The 21400-nt window shown below is 34.9% G+C and overlaps 1 protein-coding gene across 1 annotated transcript in view; it reads right to left on the reverse strand.

Annotated features, from left to right (window-relative positions):
* Positions 1–705: 705 nt before the first annotated feature.
* Positions 706–21400, reverse strand: part of SMYD3 (SET and MYND domain containing 3) — a 242808-nt gene continuing 222113 nt past the window's right edge. Inside the window, exons 8-9 of the mRNA XM_072409328.1 lie at positions 12376–12484; positions 706–2007 (exon numbers count right to left, since the gene is read on the reverse strand). Coding sequence (XP_072265429.1) covers positions 1912–2007; positions 12376–12484 — 205 coding nt within the window. The 3' untranslated portion in view covers positions 706–1911. The remainder of the gene's footprint in view (positions 2008–12375; positions 12485–21400) is intronic.

A 21400-nucleotide genomic window follows, 5' to 3' on the forward strand; every position in this document is an offset into this window, starting at 1 on the left:
TGGGGCTTAATTTAGCACTAGAATTTCTTTTATGTTTGGAGAATGAAGTTATGGTTAGGTTTGGAGGTGTTTATTTTCTATTTTAAAGTTAAGATCAAGCATTCATTTCAATTGTTAAGTAAAGGGTTAAACCAGAGGCGTATATTAAGGTGCAGTTTAAACTTAGTTCTTGGGGATATATTAACAAACACATTGTGCCTTATTTGTTAAAGTTCTCCAAGACTAGAAAAGATACACTTTCATCAGTGAACCTAGGTGACCCAGCAAACCTTGAAATGATCAGGTCCAGGATTGAACAACAATTAGCAAATTATGTTTAAGAAACCCATTACAGGTTTGCTGGATCATCCAGGTTCACTGATGAAAGGGTATTCTCAATATTAAATTAGGCCCATTATTTGTAATATGAATTTGCAGTTAAAAAGCTACTAATGGGTGGGCACCAAAAAAACAAGATATTGCTGAGATTCAATATGTGCAATACAACAATGTTTCTGTATTATGGCTTTATTTGTTATTTTTTTTTCTTTACTTACATTTACCTTGCATTTTGAAATGTAGGTTCGAATTCGATGTGTCATGTTTTATCCCTTTTTACTACAACAGGTAACATAGAAACAGCTTTCACACTAAATTCATGTTTAATTAAGCACATATGTTGATATATTCTCACTGTTTTTGCTGCATTTTTTATTTTTCCTAATATTTCTGTGAATAATAATACACTTCATCTACCTTTGTGGGCTCACTTATGTCTCAACTGTTATCTATGTAGATAGTCACAATTGTTTTTGGATATATTACATGGTAGATTGATGGGGTTAGTGGTTTATAAGTGGAAAACTTTTTTTAAGCTGTTTTAGCTCACAGAAAGTGACAAGGATCCAGCTTTCTGGCAAGGTCAAGAAATAATTTCTTGTCTGAAATATTCTTGACCCAAAACACTAAACAGATGCAGCAGATTTAAGGACTAGTAAACTGCATTATTTAATTTCTTAGGTTAACTTTTTTAACAACTTTTTTTTTGGCTTTCACGTTGAGATTTATATTAGCCACTAAAGGTATATTAAATCAGATGCTACAATACTAGAAAAGTAACATTATTTATTCTAGAAACAAATGTATCAAATAAGAACTATTCATTTTACAAACAACTCATTGTAGCAAAATCAGTATAGGACAACTTTGCTCCAGCATTTTCCTAGAGACACATTTGCTTCTATATTGGGCACCGCCATATTGTTCCTCGTATAGCATAGAAATGGTAAAGCCAGACTGTCAATTGCAGCTTGAATTTTAAAGACACCTCTGCCCTTTCAATTAAGAAAGTGGTTAGAGACTAGATAAGATGTTAGGTGAAAACATCAATTCTTAAAGCGATGAACTGTTGGATATGTCAACCAGCATGCTGGTTGGTAGAACTGCTGCGCTGGTATTGCTTCAGAAGAGGTACGGTTCTGGTTCTCTGTTAGTGTGGGTTCATGGTAAGGAAATAAAGTCCACTGGGTTCATCAATGGCAACTTTAGCTTACAACCTGGATGGATTGCCACCAAATAAAGGAATAACCTATAGCCTTTGCCTCACAAGACCCAGTAGTCACTGTTTTGGTTAATCTGTGTACAATCTGCATTGCTACTATTCTGTAGTTTTAGCTATAGCTATATTATTAGAAGAATATATGACAAAGTTATTTTAACAATCATATTGGTAAAGGAACAAAGCACTAGTTACCCTGGGATCTAAAACTTCCAAGGAACTTGACAAAATTACAAGAAATGTTTACAATTGCAGTAATTTTATTACATATCCTCATTCATAAAAATGTTTTTTAGGTCAGTGAAAGATCAAGGAAAGAAATGAGACTGCTAAACAAGACAGTAGCTGTTGATTGTAGTTATATTCCTTTATAATTATCTCAAACCCATCTCACAGTCCCGGAGTAGTTCTGTTAAATCCTGAGTCAGAGAATGGCCTTTTCCATGTGTAACCTTCATAATTTCATATGCCTGCAAAACATGAAACCTCGTATTCACATACAGCAATAAAGGATCATTTGGTTTTATTTCTGTTGTAAACGACTTTATTATACTTTGTAGTGTAAACATCATTTTATTGTTATTATAAGAAGACATTTGCAAAATAACATTTGTACCTTTGCAAGAGGAGACAAGGGAGCCATAAGTTTCCTAGTTCATAGACTGAAAAAATATTTGGTTATCATAACGTAAATTTAACTGTTTCATTAAAATATTAAGATAGCATATAAAAATGCCGCACAAACCAATGTGTAACTTAATGTTGTTAAAAGTAAGATTTTTGATTCTAATCTGCAGCTTCTGTAATTTTCTAAAATTTTCAATAAATGCAATGGCATCAATTTTCGAGGCCTGATCTTTCCAAAACCATCGGCCTGATTTATTAAAGTTTTCCAAGACTGGAGAAGATAAACTATCATGGGAGAACATGAGTGATCCAACAAACATGTAATGGATTTTTTTTTTGCTATTGGATTTCATTTGCAATTTGTTGGCAAATGTTTTTAACCCTGACCAGATCGATTCCAGGTTTGCTGGATCACCAAGGTTCACTGATGAAAGTTTCCAGCCTTGTGGAGCTTTAAAAAATCAGACCCTCTGTAATAAAGCAGTGGCCTTTCTGTACAGATCTGAAACTACTTCTGCTGAGTCAGCTCTTTAATCAGCAGGCAGCATGAGCTTTGTTGATTGCAGTGCTATAGAGAAAAGCAGGGGGTATTTGGGGGTACATCAAACTTTCTAGAGAAGACCACTGCTCTAATGCAGGGATCAATAACCCTCTTCTGCAGCATTTTGTCAGTAGAAAGGTTTTTCTTCAAGGGCTGTCACTGATTTAATAAAAAGCCAGCCAAAACTACATGTTTTTGATACATTGCTATGTAATTAACTGATTTGAATAGGGTTTACTTGGGTGTTAGTCCATGTTTGTATATGTAATCCTATTTAAATGCTTAGAAACAAACTGTTAGATGGAATTCTGGAGGAACCAAAATAGTAAGTTTCAAAGTACAAATCTCTAAGTGTGAAAATGTGCAAAATTTTACCCTACAAAGTACAGTTAAATGAAGGATGCAGATATATTGACTATGCATTTATGAAGTATTTGGGCTTGCACACTGCTGTTGTATGAATACTACATAATCATACCTACACCTAGGCCCATAAAGTTTAGAGAGGGCAACTGTTCCAATGCACAAGAAGGGGGTCCCAAGCATAACATGTATCTACAAAATGTCTTTTTTTATTTTCAGTTGTCTGCAGTTTGAAATCCTGTAGTTTGTTAGTTGTATTGAATTACTATACTATATTACGCTTTAGTAACCTATGAAATAACAGAGACTTTTGTTTAGAAAAATAAAGCCATTTGGTTTTACACAGATTTTGGTTCTTATTTATATTTAGGTTCCATATGTTAGTCTCTTCACAGACTTGTGCTTTTATGCTATTTTGCAGAGGTTATACATATATTAGTAGGAGCTATAGCATCAGCATCTCTGAAAAATGTATAAAAAATTTAATTGATGTTTAAGAAATGTTTTACTATAAAACTAAAGACTAAAGTGTGTGTGTGTTTGCACTTTTCCACAACTTGGAGTTTTACAACCTAGAATTAAAATAGATTCAATTAGGATTTTACATTACCATTTACAGCTAAAAAGTCTAGCAGCCCATTTTTCCAAATTATTTTTAAATATTTTTTTTTTTCTGTTAAAAAACCTAAATATGTTCGGGTGCAACCCACCATGCCTTGGCTATTTTATTGATTTTAAAGCAAAACCAGGTTATTGTATGAGCTACATTTTGGAGGAAGTGAGGACAAACACCTAATGGTTTAGGAAGAAACACATGGAATACACAGGGAGAAGTGGAAAAAAAGAAGATAAGTAGCCATGTATGTGTTCACTTATCAAGTGACTTCATCCAACCTGCACAAGCTTGCATTAACCATCAGAACTTATTTAAACTCCTCATTTAAAGCTGAGAAACAATTAGTTATGTATAATATTGTTATATGCTTAAACTATGGTAGATAGTTTAGAGTTGTTGGCTTGTAAATGCATGTGTATATGTATAGATCCACTGTTTTCATATTAGCCTATTACAGCATTTAACTCCTCATACCCCATTTTGCACTTTAATTCAGTAAAGATACCCTTCTTATACCCTATTTGTGTAAATGCTATACTTCTTTAAAGATGGCTGTCCAACATACGAGAAACATTAGGACCAAAGTACAACACCTTTTGCCTTCACAAATAATGTGATGCCCCAGTCAGGGTGCAGCCTTTAATCCATTAGTGAAGGATAAAAGTTAAAGGCACAAATGCATATCTTCCTTTTTAAAGATTCTAAAGCATCATGAAAAGCTGAGTGCATAATTTAGAGATGAAACTTAGATGACAATGGAAACTTTAAATCAGCTACAATGATTCACAGCCAGGCCAATACAGATCATGGATTGCCAAAAACTTGATGAGTCCTAGTAAATTTCTTGATTCCTCTTCAGGCCGTATAAAACCATGGGGTACCTATCCAGCCATTTTTCCTCCTTCAGGATTCCTAGACTAGTCATCTGTCAACAAAGTGGGTGGCTCTGTTCATTCTTCCCCTATTCTCTTGGAGGTATCTCAGCAAAATACCTGTCAATTGTCTGGCATAGAAATTCCAGGTACATGTGTTCCCAGGACACTGTTGGGCCTAGTGAGCCTCCTAGCTCTATACCAAGTGGCACAATGTTGTTCATGTGCGCATGTTTGGCCAGCTTTTGTGTCCCAACACCAGAATCCTCAACTTGGATTGCAGAATTCAAAGTTTCCCTCCACTGACAGTCTTATATGAGAAACCCTGTTGGAGTTTCTTGTTTCTGATTTACAGGGGCCTAGTCATTTTGCTTTATATACGGAAAATTGTGCTTCATCTGGTTTGGGCATTGTCTTGATGTTATTCTTAGCTGTTTAGGTTCATCATGGTCAAGTGTGACGAGATAATCTTTTATTTTAATAGTGCTGATGAGACCTCCTTTTCAGTCTGTAGTTCAGTTTTTTGCTTGCACCTGGTAAATTGTATCTCCTAAGGGGGATTACTCAAATCGATGTTGGACTGAGGAAAGCTAATGTTTTCTGTCCAGTTATGTGTTCCACTTGTGAACTGGTTCCCTTTTCATTTACCACCATGTGCTGATAGTGAAAGAAGTTTTTGACTTTTCTAGGGACAAGTTACACAAGTGACAGCCAAGTATTTAAAAGACAGTATGCATAATGAGTTCTCAAAGATATTCCAGATTTTCTCATTTGCTATGGAAAAAGCACAAAATTGCTCCATCTATTGATGCAACATCAGTTTTTTTTCTCAAACTTTATTTGCATTTTTTTCAGTAGGACATAAAATTGGGACTCAACTAACAAGTACACAAATATAAAAGTTCTTACATGCTCCAATGATCAGAACTAAATCTTTAAAGTGTCTCACTGAAACAGCTGGGGTTAGTGTCAGCCTGTATAAAAAACAGTTTGTAGCTCTGTCTTTCTTATTTGCATTTATATTTTATGGCTTCCCAAAGAGGCAAATGAATGGGCCTAGCTTGCACGGTGTCCAATCACTTCCCCTCATGGGTCATCATCTGTGTCCCCAATTGAAACATGAGGAGTTATATAGGTGATTTTTATTTAAATTGGCCATGCCAACATCCCAAGCTATTCGTCTCACTTGGACTATTTTCCCCTTTTTCCTAATTGTAAATTTGCAGGATATAGAGGGACTGCAGTTGGTATAGGAAACATTCTGTTTCTGGTATGTTTCATTTGTTATTATTGCTCGACAAGATTTTTGTTTGGTTTTAGGACTTACCACCTGTTGTTATAACTGTTATTCTGTTCTGATGCTTTACACTTCAGTTTGCTCTGGTCACTTTTTACACCCTAAATAAAGAATGTTATAAAGGTTTAAACATATCCTACGGGGATAAGGGGGCTACCATGCAATTTTCACATGACTATGCTACAAGAGGATATTTGTCTCTTGGGGCATTGCCAAGGTCTCAAAGATGCACATTTGGGAATCTCGACCGAAAGGTTTGGGGATTGTCAGATATGATAACAAAACGTAATTGTGTATTATCCTTCATATCATCTCTTTTCAATCTCTTTCTTGCACTCCCTTTGAATTAAACCTTTGATCTACTGGCTGTTACTGACAAGGTGCCAAGCCAAAATGACACCCAAAAAAAATCTTTTCTTCTTATTTTTTTTTAAACAGTTATAATAGTAATTTATTTGTGATAAAAAATAAAATGTTGTGATTGAAAAAACATGACCTAAGTCACTCATTAGAGGGCTCGATTGTCAAGAAATGAAAATGCCTCTGGCTGTTTCTGACATAAAATTACTTCTGGTACAGTCTGCTGGCCATATGAGTGGTGTTGTCACCACTCATTTCTAAGGTGCCCCCGAAGATATAATAAAATTCATACAGACTGCATTTCTTATAATGCACCTTAAGCACAGAGACATACCCGGGCCTGACTGGTTGGTAAGCCAGTTGAAGATCTGCTGTGGTTTCTGACTACATTATACCACTGGGAACTGCTTAGATGTACTCAAGGAACAAAAGCAGCACTTAAATGTATGGCATATTTGTTCTATAAAAATAGTGTATAAAAAGTCTGCTCTTCCTTTTTTATATTCATGCAATGATTCTGGTTTTAGTTTTGCAATAGGAATCTGCAGTAAACCCAGCTATGGCAGTTAGACACCCTGTGTGGTATAGAAACCTTAAATATTCATCATCTGATGTTTTCACATTATAACAGTGCTCTGATGCGATCCGTATATCTCTTATTCTTCAAGATTACAAAGAATGAAAAGACTGAAAATAAATGATCCTTAGTGAATACATCTGAAATGAATTCTACCCATCTTTCAATGACTAAAATCGCAAAGGCACAGAAAAGTATGCATATTGATTACCCCAATCCTGGATTGTGATAACATAAAATGATTTGCGATGACTGGTGTACACATATGGTATAGAGGAGAACACGGCTCTTTTGGTACTTTGTATTTCATCCCAGTCTGATTAAAATGAATGAGATCTGATGTGACTCACACAGCAAATGACTTTGCGCAGTTTCCTGCATAATGAGATCATGTAGTGGAGTGGGCACTGAGTCCCTGACAGGAAAACGAAATTGTGAACTAAATGAGATACTGGTGCTTTCATACTCTATTAATGAGAGCTCCTTTCAGCCTTTTCCTAAGTTTTAGAGACACTGTAACATTAAACCGGAAAGTTTGAATATGGTAAGCACTCGAAGCTGCTTTATGTGCACTGTGAACAGTTTCTGGCACAACTACAACAATTGATGTAAGCTTTTTAAAACTGATATTTTTGCTAAAATATACTGTATCTATGGGTCTATTATAAATGCTGTATTATAAATTTAGTGTACACAGAGGAATATGTCAGATGGATATTGTACAACCCAGATTTTCTTTGTCTAAGAGCAGTTTGTATCTCTTGTAATAAAAAAGAACTATCTCAAACTGGTACTAGTTGCTAGAACAAATAATTCAGTGGACAACACTTTTTCTGTAACTTGTATAAAATCCTGGTCTAATAACCTAATTTTGAAAGTTTTAAACCATATTATTGACTAACAATTGTTTCTACTCTGAGCTAAAGGAAATCTGAAACAAGAGAAATATAGTGCCTGTCAATTCCTACTACTATCAAAGAGCCTTTGGCTTCAATAAAGTTTGATTAACTCACCGAGAAGGGGGGTCAGATTGGAAAGTCAGAGTGATATGTCAGATATCTTATAATTTAGGTAAAGCAGTATTTTTCAACAAGTGTTCCATGGAACCCTAGGGTTGCTACGGGTTCCTTGAGCAATGAGTAATTTGGATCACTCAGGTTAGTTTAACTGATACCAATGATCGTATTGGTTTGCTGTAAAGATGACATTCTTCCAAATGGTAAGCAATATAGGAGACATTATTCCCAGTGAACAATGTACTGCGATTTGTGGATATAGTAATTATAGAAAAGGTTCCCCCCATAAAACCTGAAAGTTGCTTCTGAAAGTGTTTCCCCATGTTAAAATGGGTTGAGAAAGGCTGGGTTAAATCCTCAAAGTATGAAGACTAGGCCAGTAGAATACTGAGATGGAAAGGTCAGCACTGACTGACTCTACATGCTGTATGTTTCCAGTTGTCATTACTGGCTTCCTATTCTACAAATGCTAGTTGACTGTCTGGCATGTTGACCTGCTGGCTTAATCCATTCTAGTCACTAACCCAGAACACATATGTAGACTTCTGACTTATTCTTACTTTTGATTGGACTTTTCTGATCTTCAAATTTATTAATTTTGAATTTTGAATTCTGGCCAATATCAAATTCGACACAAACACCTGCCATTTGGTTCTATAGGTGAATAAAGCTGATATTCTTTAAAAATTAAGCCTACAACCCCCCATATTTTTAAAGTTACCTGTAAAGCCCCTAAACATAGTATTGTAAGTGTGATTACTGTGGAATGTGGAGTTGGGGGGGTGATGCCACCTGGGATCAAATTAAAAAAACTTTTTCTAGAGCATTTAGTTTAATTAATTGAAAAGACATATGTTTTTAACTCTAATGCCAAATGTATTATTTATAGGCAGGGAAATACATTTGGGGGGTTTAAGTTGCATCTGACATTAGCTCATTAGCATGGCAATGCTTATATCTATAATAATTTTTCTCCTCAGTCAATTGGTATTATTTACCTTGTGTGATTTCCTTGGATTGAAATATCTTCTACACTAGGCAATTGTGCCTGGCTTAAAGTTTCCACTGGTGGGATACCTTCTAGTTGTGTTTTAAGCAAATTTCATCTCAATAGTTGATTTATGGCTTATCATATTTGAAATTAGGAAAACTATATGATTCTATGAAGAAACTGTAAGCTGTCGAACACAAGGAACACAGCTAAGCACGATATAGCACTGAGGCAGAGGATGTTAAAATACATACAGATGCTAAATTTTAGACACCCATATGTTTCTAGTCATACTGGGTGAAGATTTGGCATCTATAAAGCAGTCCCCTGGCAATATTTAAAAATTTGTTCTGCTGGGAACAGTAGGTCACCTTCTGCTCATCTTCCCCCTATCCCCCATATAGAACTCAACATCACTGTCTGTAGAACGTTTGTGCTTTAGTAGCTGGAAACAATCACCAACTATGATTTCCAGGGACCATTATTGCATGTGTGTACATAGCATTAAGCTGTATTAATTGAGGTTAAAAAAAAAACTTTACAGGATGTAGCAGTATGCATAATAACTGCTACATATAATTTAGTATATAAAGACCTAACTAACACTGCAACTTGCATACAACCATCTAAAAGAAAATAAATGTTTCTAATTTTTTTATTTAGATTGAAATGCTACCATCCACGAGCTATTAAATATTTTAAACAAAAAGATAAATCACACTATCTTGGAGGAGTTAAATCTTTGTTAATCACATGAAATAAAAAGCACAGACTAACTAGCTACTGTACACAGTTGAGATAACATAAATTGGTAGGAGTAGATAACAACAAGCAAATATTTATTTTATCCCTAATGAGGTGTTAGGTTTTGTAGATCTATTTAAAGTAAGACAATCCTGCTTCCTTCAGATGTAAATTCACATGAAACGCCTGTGATAATTGCAAAAGCAAGCTAGCTTTAATGGTCATTAAAAACTGTACCATCTCCTTAGCTTAGTAGGAACATCTAACAGAAAATGTAAAAAGCTTTCCTTTTCCTGCTTATTAAATTCATTGTGAAATAGAAATGCCATTACTGCATGCAATTACCCAGAATGCATTTCCCACTAATATCTACAATGTAAAATGACAATGTAGCGGACACAGAAGAAATAAGACAGCTTCACTTGTATTTTTCCCTATCTAATTAAATGGCAATTCTTACTGGCAAATAAACTTGCTGTTTTTTTTATATTACAGATGTTGCTAGTTATTAACACCAACAGGGATATGGTAATTATGAATCATTCAAAGGATGCTGATCCTGCAACTGTGAAATGCTGAAGGGGAGAATTCTATTGTGTTAGGTGTAGATGTTGTGTTTTTGTAATTATATAGAAAATAGTGACCAACCGGTATACTGCTATGTCTTGATTAGCGGCTATGTTTGTAATTTTGCTTCTAATAAATGATTGTTCTCCAAAACCACAACTGTTAGGTGATTTTTATAAGCAGGGATACATCACTGTTTTTTAGTTTGTAGCGCCACATTCCTTTATACCATTCTTGATTTATTGTGCAACTATACTTAAAAAATTTTAAAAAAATGCAAGGGACATTGCTAGTCTACAATAAGGAACATGCCTTTAACAGAAAACCTTACCTTTAACAGAATAAAATGGGGTGACGTAGATCAAACAAATATGCATGTACAATACCAGAAGAGAAGCATTTCAAAAGGAGAGAACCATTGTCAAATATTCAAGCAACACCAGGGATCTAGCTGATCAAAATCAACAGAGCAGACATGCAAGGATAAACAGACAGCAGTTTTATTACTGTCCCTTGTAAGTCTTAGCATAAAAACTGAAAGGAAAGGCCTTCCCATCTCCCCAGGGCCATCAATGTACTTATAATGAGCGAGAGGAAAGAGAAGGGAAACAAACCACCCAAAAGTAGCTTACCACTCAGATCTCCCTAATCATACAACAGGTCTGATGCCCTAGAAAACCAAGGAAGCCACAGGAAAAAGTATGGGATTGCTTCTTCCCATTCTCCCGCCACATGTACCCCAGTTTCGCTGACAGGACTATAAATCTAAATACACATTTCTGTTCATGACTAAAGCCTATCAACTTAACTTATATTTTGAAATTTCCCAAATCTATATATCCATTTCCATTTTAAGAGAGGAAAATGCAGGAGGGTAATGAGAGGAAAGGAAAATGGATTATGTCAAGAATAACCAAGAAGGGAATGAAGGCAGTAGATAAATTGTGTTTAAAAAAAAATGGCTATTACAAGAAAAAGAAAGGAGAGACCCTTAATGTCACATCTGCCAACACCCTATGCGGGGGACTGCAACACACAAGCTAGAGAGACTCGCCACCTTCCACTAAACTATAGATACAGTATAGCGTGTTACCTTGAAATTCCAGGCAGACGCTTTAATAAAAAACACATGACTTTAGTATACATCGGAGAAAATAGTAAACAATAAACAATAAAGAAAGAGAACGAGTGGATAAAGTCCCCAGATTATATCAAGAGCTGTGTCCTGGAAGGAGCTTGTTAGGATCTGGCAAAAAAAACAAAGAAAACTAACAGGTTTAGTACTGATGGCTGCATGTTCCACAAAAGTGGGACCGGGAATAATAGTCCATGATATATAAGGCCTGGAAGTCTATTATTTATAGACCAATAATCCTATTTAAAAACTGAGAATCCTCATGCCAGATGGGCCACTGGCCTGTGGGGCAGCCCCTTCTTCTGCCTTCATAAATTCTGACCTAGCTTGGTTTTGCTGGAGAGTGCTTAGCTGGTGCCAAGTTGATACAGCCTGTGTCTCACAAAGATACCTGTGAGGGTACCTTCAACTGCTCAAATATCAGTATACAAGTAAAAACATGGTATACCCACATGTGGTGAAAGTCTAATGTTTGGGAACTCACAAACTCAGCAGTGGGAGCTCCCTAGAAATGTACACTATAGTGCAGACACCTCTAGGAAGCTTTTAGTCCTCCTGCTCTGCACGAATGCAAGACTGTTCTGATCAGGCAAAATTTTAACACTAAAAGTTCAGGTAGTGTTGAAGCTTGCCCCATCCATTGCCCCGTCCAAACATTTCAATTAGCTAGTCACTGTGATGGACCTCTTGCTAGCAAATAGGAAAATGTGAGAAGTAACATTTAAGGTATACATTTTAATATACCAGTAAGTAATCAGAACAGTCTAGTATTTGGGCAGGGTGGGGAAACTGAGTGTTATTACAAGTACAGTATATTAAGGCACCTCCTATTTCATGCAGTTTTTGTTTCTTAAAATGAGACATTTTAAGACCTAATGTATCACACTAAAACTAATAGCAGAATAACACTGTTACCATACCCAACATTTTGAAGCAAATTATAATCACAAGTGTTGTGGAAAAGATTTTTGCATAGTTCCAGGATCAAAACATGGTTCTTTATTAAGGTACTGTACAATGTATTCTGCGGGGAAGACGTAACAACTGTATTACTAGTACCAGCACATTGTGTTAAATCCAAAGCTACAAAAAGATAAAGAGGCAAATAGGAAAAGTCTAACATCATACTGACCTGCTTCAATGTTTCAATTGCTTGAGGAAACATTTCTTGATGAAGCTGTAATTTGCCCACTCTCATCATTTGGACTGCTGCTACTGGATGATAATTTGAATAATATATGCTAAAAAAGTAAAAAAAAAAAAAATATACATTGAAAAAATGTTAAATAAATAACATTTGATCATTTTTAACATTTTTAATGCAGGACAACCATGAAGTAACATTTATAAAGAAAATATGAAGAAAATGATAAAAAGTGAAGCAGATTTACAGGAAACAGTTCTGAAAATATGGAAGTTCATTAAGGATGTTTCCCTCTCTTCACTAATAACTAATAACCATGTGATACTTACCATACTTTATAGAATTTCAAATGAACATATGTATATATATATATTCACTTGAATTTAGGTATTTACATGATTTGACTTACTGATTTTCTTTACATATTTAGACCGTAAAGTACGTACAAAAGATATCCCTGAGGAAGCCTAATGGTGGCGAAACGCGTCGAATTTTTGCACAAACTATCCGGACTAAACTATAGGACTTTTGCGATTCTTCACACATTTATTTGTTTGATGACATAGAAGTACTGTGTCTAGTATATATTACCTAGGTCTTGTGAAGTGTTAACAGGACCAAGGTAAAATACCTGACTATGTTATGTAAATGTTTTTCTTTGATACTATGTAACAAATACATATATATATTATTTCATACAATCCCTAAGCCGTGAACCTCATTCTTTTTCTTCTTTTATACATTATATAGTTCTGAAAAAAAGTAATAACAGCATAATATTAGTTTCTAAACATACAAATGACCATGTATAATAGTAGTGTGGGGACAAAGTTTTCTTGCTTTTTATGTAGCACTTTTGGGCCTTGTTCATTTCTTTGGCATTCCAAAGCATTTCTAGTTTATTTGAAACAAAGATAATGTGTGTTCTGGTGCAACAAATAAAGAACATTGTCTTGGTATGCGTAAATCAGCTTTTCTTGCTTAAGTTCTATTTTACTAATAAAAGACATCCTTTAATTTGCTGTTTACCAGGACACAGGTATGGCCAAGCCTAACGATAACAAATAGAGATTTGACTTACCTTTTCTAAATTAAGGAAATGCTCCAGTCATTAGATACATGAATTGAAAAACCCTGAATTAGGTAAACCTGTATACAATATCATACTACACGTTTGTTTTATTAAACATATTAACTTTAGTGTTAGGACATTGCAAAAACAACTTTGCTTAAAGGACAGCTTTTTCTTTCAGTGAAATTGTCCTCTAAAATGTTCCCCACACACTAGTGGCAGACACCTAGCAAAATACCCTCAGCCTCATGCCCTAGTTCTTAACTGCACAGACCTGTCATCCAGAAGTTTATCAAATAACATAAGGAAAAAGAAAATAACTGCTCTTGACCATGAAACATACTGCAAAAAGACCCACACAATAATTACCATGACAAAAAAGAAAAAGGCCAGAAGAAACAATAATCACAATATTATAATAATAGCCATTTAGCCCTATGATCTCACCATTGAGCTTTAGAGATCCTCCTTAATCGCGCAGCTGAAATCTAATCGCCTTAATTGGCAGATTCGCGCTCCCTATTATGAAGGCAGGAATCCGGCTGGCAGTAAGGCGAGTGTACGCGCACACTCCAGTCCGGACCGCGGTAATCCGCAATCGATGGCCGCGCGTACTTTCGCGCTTCCAGCGAGCGCGGATTTTATTGATGAATCAGGGGCATAGACTCAATGGTCTAACCTTAGCCCACACACACTATCAGATTTGGCAGATTGTTTCCTACTAGCATAAATGGTTTTAAAAAAATGCAGTGACAAGATAAGTCATTCCAGGGCACCAAAGATTTCTTCCAATTACTGTTAAACATTTTCCTAGCATAATATAAAAAGAAGCACAGGAGAGTCCCGATTGCCACAACGGCTCCACCAAACCTAACAAACCAACTGGAATAAGTTTAATTTTAACAGTCTATTTTTTCATATGAAATATCTCTTAAATATAATTTTCAAGCAAGCCTATTTATATTTATGGCAATTTATGCATTTAGGCTTCTTCCTTTTCAGTATTTTTTGCCATCTCAGCATGTCATTGTTTCACCCTTCACATGCATCAGCAATAAAAAAAGCATACTAGAAAATGTACTGATGCATAACTACAAATGTCAAATAAATGTCTAAAACATAATAAAGTTGATCATATACGCAATATGCAGCCTTATAAATAAAAGCCCCCTAAGTACAGAATGTAACAGATTCAAGAAGGTTACAAATATTATTACTTAAGTAAGTTAAAGTTCTTCTCCACATTGTTGAAAGTTGCATGATCATGATGATCTTTCTTTAGATCCACCAACAACTATACAGTGCAAGAGCCTATCTGAGTGAATAGGTAGGTAGCATTAGAGCTATTGAGCTGCCTGTGCCTCCAGCAAGGACCATGAGAAGCCCATATATATATATATACATGTAACAATTGGTTCTCTTTCAGATTAATTTACATGAAAATCGGGTCATGTGTAAGGAGGCGGAAGACAACAGAAAGTAGAATCTATTTGCTAATGTTGGATTCAGCAAGGTGGGATCCACTTTACATAAAGTATCCCATAGAGTTTTTTCACTATTATTTCAGGCTATTCAAACGAATAGCTTTTTCATTAAAAAAATAAGAAATGGTATTTACTTTGAACACATTTTTACCAAATTGGGATGTAACAATATTCCCACTATGCTAACAGTGATCAGATTTGATGACATTATTATCAGGCTCCTAATGGCCGGCAGTCCTACACACTTTGGGGTAGTTACATGTGACAGATACAAGCAATTGCATTTCTGGCACCAGTTCTTGTAATATATTAAGGTATACATATCTATTTGTAGCCAGGACTAAATTCAAAAGTTAAGCACATCACTTACTGCTTATACCTTATAACTTCTTCCAGCTAAATTAAATATGAAATACTTCCAGTTTTACACAGTATCAGAGAAGCAGACTTTGTTATTTAGGTCTGTCAGGATCCACTTGATAAACAGCAAAAGACTAATTTTACTAAACAAGATTAGGTACTTTCCACTATTAATTTTATGAGTCAAACAAAATCTTGTCATCTGGTTTGCCTCCGCAACACTTTGTCTATTAATAATACACCACCTCTGCAGACAGTTGGAACCAATTTATAAGTCTCTACCATCATCAGAGGCCGACTGTCTATTTCTAAATTTGAGAAGGGCTAAGCATGAGGCTGTAGATATATTGTCATTGAAACAGGTATACTTGTGAATTATGTATGTTGTGACAAAATGTGTCACCTTTCTGTGTGAGGTTCTACAAGTCTGATGTTGTCTTGGAGACTGGAAGCTTGTCACTGATATTTTAGGTTTCACAATCCGTGCTAAATATATTTTTGGTATAGATATTTTGTCTTTTTTGTTTGTCCACAAGAATTGATTACACGGCATAAAGGTTTGGTTTTTCTATATTAAATATTCTAGTAGTGGGGTACAAAATAACATTTTATTTACCTTTTCAAGAACACTTATTGAGATTAAGTACCTAAAAAAATAATTGGCTTTTCAAATAAAATATGTTAAATACATTCCAGGTGTATATAAAAAATAATACCTTATATAACAACAGTTTCCTATTTTTAGAAAGTAGCCAAAAGAATAGAATCTAGCCAGTCTGATACATTCCTCCTTTGACTATTTTTCTTGGTTATACTTTTTGTGGACATGCAATTAAAATGTGCTCTGTTCAAAAGACATATGACATGGCGCACATTTTAATGTAATTAGAATGTAAAACTATCTAAACTCATCTACAGTGGATATTATTTTAAGATAGAGGGTGATCGCATATTGGAGAACCAATGATCATGTGAAGCCAAAACCAGGTTGCCAGATATCACTCAGATTGTGAATCTGTAAAAAAATTTAAAAAAAAGCTACTTTTGTGGTGTGTGTGATGCCGACTAGCTCAAACATTGTTCCCATAACCTCTAGTGGATAGGAATTCATATATAATATCTCTCCATTTTACCGTAAAGTATCATTATTGTAAAGTGCACATGTTGGTTATTACATGCATCTTAATGTTATTAGGTTCATGAGGTCATGATGAAACATTTTCATATGTCACTCATTTTTGGGGGTTGTTTCTCCTATGAATTAATTTTATGGGCAGCAAGAGATAGAGTGGTTGATTCGAAACACACTATTGTGACATATACAATAAATACATATTGATGTTACTGCTTCATGTGCAGTTTGTAAATACATACTGTATAACTGTACATGCAATATGTGACATGAAAGTAAAATTACTTTTGACCAATAAATTTAATACACTAGGTTTACACATACATGGATACTAGAGTCAAGCACTTTATTCTTTACAGAAACACTGCACAGCTGCTCTATGGAAGTCTCTGGTTGCAGCAATGAAGCTGGACTGCAAAATATATTTTATTGGGAAACCATTAAACCATAAGATTTGCTTATCAAAAACCTTCCTCCCTTCGTTCTAAGTCTCATGGCTTTACAATGTTCTGTCTAGTTAAGAAAGCTTCACCACTACGTCAACAGTAAGTATACCAAATTAATATTAATAGGAGAAACAACATTGATGCCCACAGGACATTTTATCAATTAGTAACTTTATCCAATTGTATGCTCTCCTCCATATTTCTCTATTTAGGATCCTTTAAATCTATGATATACAATAAATAATTATATGCTTCTTACCTAGGTATGAAGCATCTATACTAGTTATCGTACAGCCTCTGGCCTACACCGTATACAGTACAGGTAGTCCCCGGGTTACATACAAGAGGTATGTAGGTATGTATGTAGGTCAGAACAGGTACATTAAGCTGTTGACATCACTGGAAGTCTTCTCAGATTCCACTTCATAAAATCAGGTACTTACTACTCAGGCAAGAACAAACTTGTCTCTGGGTTAACCAAAAAAAAACTTGATGGAGCCTAGAGATTTATTAACTTCTGGAGCAAGCTGTGCTTTGATATGCAAAAAGAAACAACTGCAGAGTTTGTCTTGGTCTTTAAAGAGTTACAGGAGGTTGCAGAACAGCTCAGCCCTTCAGATCAACCACATTCCAAGTCCAGCTATTTCCTTGCACTGTGTGTACAGTGTGTCTGTACACTGATGCTGGGTGTTATTCGCACTACCATGCCACACGACATGTGCAGGGCTGGGGCTTTTTCTTGAGAACAGTCGATGACATCACTAGATGTCTTCTCAGATTCCACTTCTTAAAATCAGGTACTTAATACTCAGGCAGGAGAAACTTGGTTCTGGGTTTACCAAAGAAAAAGAGCCTAGACATTCAATAACTTCTTGAGCAAGCTGTGTTTTGATATGCAAAAAGAACTAGGGTGGTTACTGAAAAGTACTGGGTGGTGCACCCGAGTAAAAGGAGCTTGGGACAACACTGATATCAACATCATGGCCCCTAGGAGGAGGTAAAGCTGTTCCTTGCATAATATTCTAGAAGCTTTTACACCTCTACATTCATATATTTCTAGCCTTACATATTGGTAAAGCTGTTCCTTACATAATATTCTAGAAGCTTTTACACTTCTACATTCATATATTTCTAGCCTTAAATATTTGTAATAGATGAAGTTAAGAAAATGATGGTCCTAAATACATAAAATCTCACACTTTTGAGCATTTCAGTTTTTTTTCTGGACACTAATATTTTGACCCAGTCATAAACTCCTTTTTATTGTAATATCTTGATTCTAAAACACTTTTCATATTTCCTCTTACGTATAAAAAGCATGAGAAAGAAAGAATTTTTATAACTATAACACAAGGGAACACACAGAATAAACAGGAAATATAACTAAAATATTTTACAGTTTCAGCATGTTAAGTAAAAAAAACTATATTATTAAAATATTTAAAAAAAATAATCAAAAAGTTAACATATTATATTATAAAACATTTCACATTTAGTATCTGAAGCTATTTGTGTCACTTCTCTAATGCTATATTGAGCCTGGAGATGTGATATGCCAAGACAACATATTTAGCAAAAATATACCTTATATACCTTAAAGTATATATAAAGCTACTTTAATGTTTTGAAAGCAGTTTAACCTGATTATGTCAGTATTTTTGAATGTCAAAGCAATTAATTATAGTTTTTGCAATTCAAAAAAGCATTTTGAAATTGAGTCAGGTAAGTATAGAGATCACGTATAGTGATCTTGGGGAAGTATGAGCAAGCAGAGGAGAACGAGGAAGAGGTGAAATGGAAATCTGCCTAAATCTGTTTAAATTTCCTGCCAGGTCATGTCCCCCCAATGCACCACGCCCCCCCCCAATCACCCCGGGGACGCAGGGCGGGCATTGCCAGATGACGCTGCGGGCTCGTAGGGACCAGATAAGCCCTTTACAATGCCATCTCGAGTGTGGCTCGGGGTTACCGCTTTTATTACTGAAAATTAACCCAGAGCCACACTCTGGAATACCGCCAGGGAGGTTAAATAGTTAAGACCACTGCCAGGGTTTGAGTTTTTCTTAGTAAAATGTTCCACCTATTGTCCTGTGGACGCATTAGAATTAGAAAGTATGTTGCTAGAAATCATTTTCCTCTTTATTACTGTTCTGGTGAAAACTCTAAATTTTGGATTTTCCTATCGATCTTGAATGACACTGGTCATCAGGACAGAGATTGCTATCACTCACACTATTGAAAAAGAGAGTAATTATTACTTGCTCTGTTCTGAGCTGAATGCCACCTCCCAGAAACCCTTGCATGGTCATATCATACGACATCAGCAAATGTTGTAAAAAGTTGATATATATGTGCCCCCAATGCAACTCATGACTACATATGTGGCCTTTTTAAGTTAGACACCACTGATATAGAAAAATAAAGCACAGAGATTTACTAGTTTCTCAAAAAAGTAGCCTCAACTGAAGCAATGAAAAAGAGAGGAAGGAATAATACTTGTTGTTACATTGTTTACAGAGTTAGATGTGAAAAGCAATCACAGTGTAGCAAATCCAGTGGCTGTAGAATATGAGTAAAAAAATCTGGTATTGGATTTTTCACTATGGTACAATATCAGTAACTCATGTTCTAATTACATCCATGTATTCAGTAGTAGGATTGTAATCTAAGAATGAAATATGTTTTTCTAATTAGAATTGTATTTGCAGGCTTCCACGTCCTAAATTTTTGTTGCCAGGAATGTACCCAGAGCCCTACAGAAATAGGAGCTCATTTGTTCCTTATTGGCATGAAGGTTTTTGTGGGTGACCAATGAGTACTTGCATTGTTGTATGTATGTCTACAACAAAAAATAATATCAAATGGTGATGGGTAAACTGGTTTAAAAATGTAATTTGGAGTAGCTTCACCATTAATGATAAAAAAACATGCCTCTGCCTTTACATCCCTACCAACATCTGGTGAAAATGCAAAAATATTTGTACATTATTTTCATTAAAATTATTTTAATTAAAACATTATTTTACATTATTTTGTTTAAAAAAAAATATTGTACATTTTAATTTAAAAAAATATTTTTATAGTTTAATGGAAAAGGTGTATATCAACTTGGTGATTTTAGTTTGCCTTTTATTGGAAAAATCTACTCTAAGCCTATTCTAGTGTAAAGAAAACAGGGTTTTTTTGTTTTTTTCATAAATATTTGCTAAATAATAAGAAATTATTTTAAGAAATTTGTCCCAGGTTTGCTGGTGCACCTATGATTGTCTATCCTCTCCAGTCTTGGAGAGCTTAAAAAATCAGGCCATATGAGTGAGGGCCTTTAAGTACGATAAGGCTAAAGGGTAAGGCTTCCCCAGTCTTCCAGATCATGATACCTTTTCCATCTGCCAAAAAAGTTAAATTGTTCACATTTGGTCTACCATAAGAGTCTGACCATAGGCAAGATTCCCCTGTGTTGGTCCCACCAGCATTTATTCATTATAGAGTTGTGTATTTGTTACGTTGTAATACATTTTCTTTTCTTTCAGAATGATACTCAAATAAGAATGTAAGAATGATCATCAGAACAGAAAGACATCAAGTGTTACATTACATTCCAAAATGATAAACATTATAATGATTTACAAGAAACAGAAACATTTCTGACAGGACACAAAATTCACATCTGTAGTTATCATCTTCTAATGCACAGTAGGATATGATAACATATAATTTTTACAAAGGAGGTTTTATAGTTTATTAAGGAGTGTCACTTCTATACTATCGTGCTCAATCCCTTATATATATGCACAACTGTAGACTGTAGACAGGTGGTTACACAGATTGAAGAACAGCTTTGGACGTTGACAAAATATTTACTGCCAAATTCCTATACTGCCTTCCTTCAAGCTTAGTTATAAAAGATTGCCTTTTAAATCTGTTTTTGATTGAGGAAGTGAAAAGGCCCGTTTAACAATAAACATGGCATTAGGACAGAACTAGTAACATTTCTGGGCTGTTAACCAGAAAAAAAGTATAAGAATTATACAGCATAGGTCTGTTAAAAAAATTACCCATTTTTCATTTTATTTTATTGTTTGTGAGAGGAATTGTAATATTTTGGAAAAAATGTATTGTGATGCAGAATAAATTGTATTCATAAAATGTACTGTGTGCTTGGCTTTTTTTGGATACCAAGAATTTGCATTTAAATATCATGGGGCAATTTTCTGTGGCTGCCAATTAGACAGGATTGCCAGTTGTGCAGTACGGGGATACTTGTTTTTTAAATCACTTTAAAAAACATACTTTTGAAAAAAAAAAAAAAACGATTATTAAGCGAATGCATTTTTTGTTGCGTTAGATCTTACACTTGTTTTTTACTAATTTTTGGGTGGTGAATCCGGAAATGACCCCAGTTTTTTGCTATCACATAAATTTTTTACGATACAAGGTACCTATTTTTGTCAAAAAACATAAAATTTTACATACAACGAAAAAATAATGAAAAAATAACTTGAATGTACTGTTTATTTAA

The sequence above is a fragment of the Pyxicephalus adspersus genome, chromosome 4 (genome assembly GCF_032062135.1).
Source record: "Pyxicephalus adspersus chromosome 4, UCB_Pads_2.0, whole genome shotgun sequence".
In the NCBI taxonomy this organism is placed as follows: domain Eukaryota; kingdom Metazoa; phylum Chordata; class Amphibia; order Anura; family Pyxicephalidae; genus Pyxicephalus; species Pyxicephalus adspersus.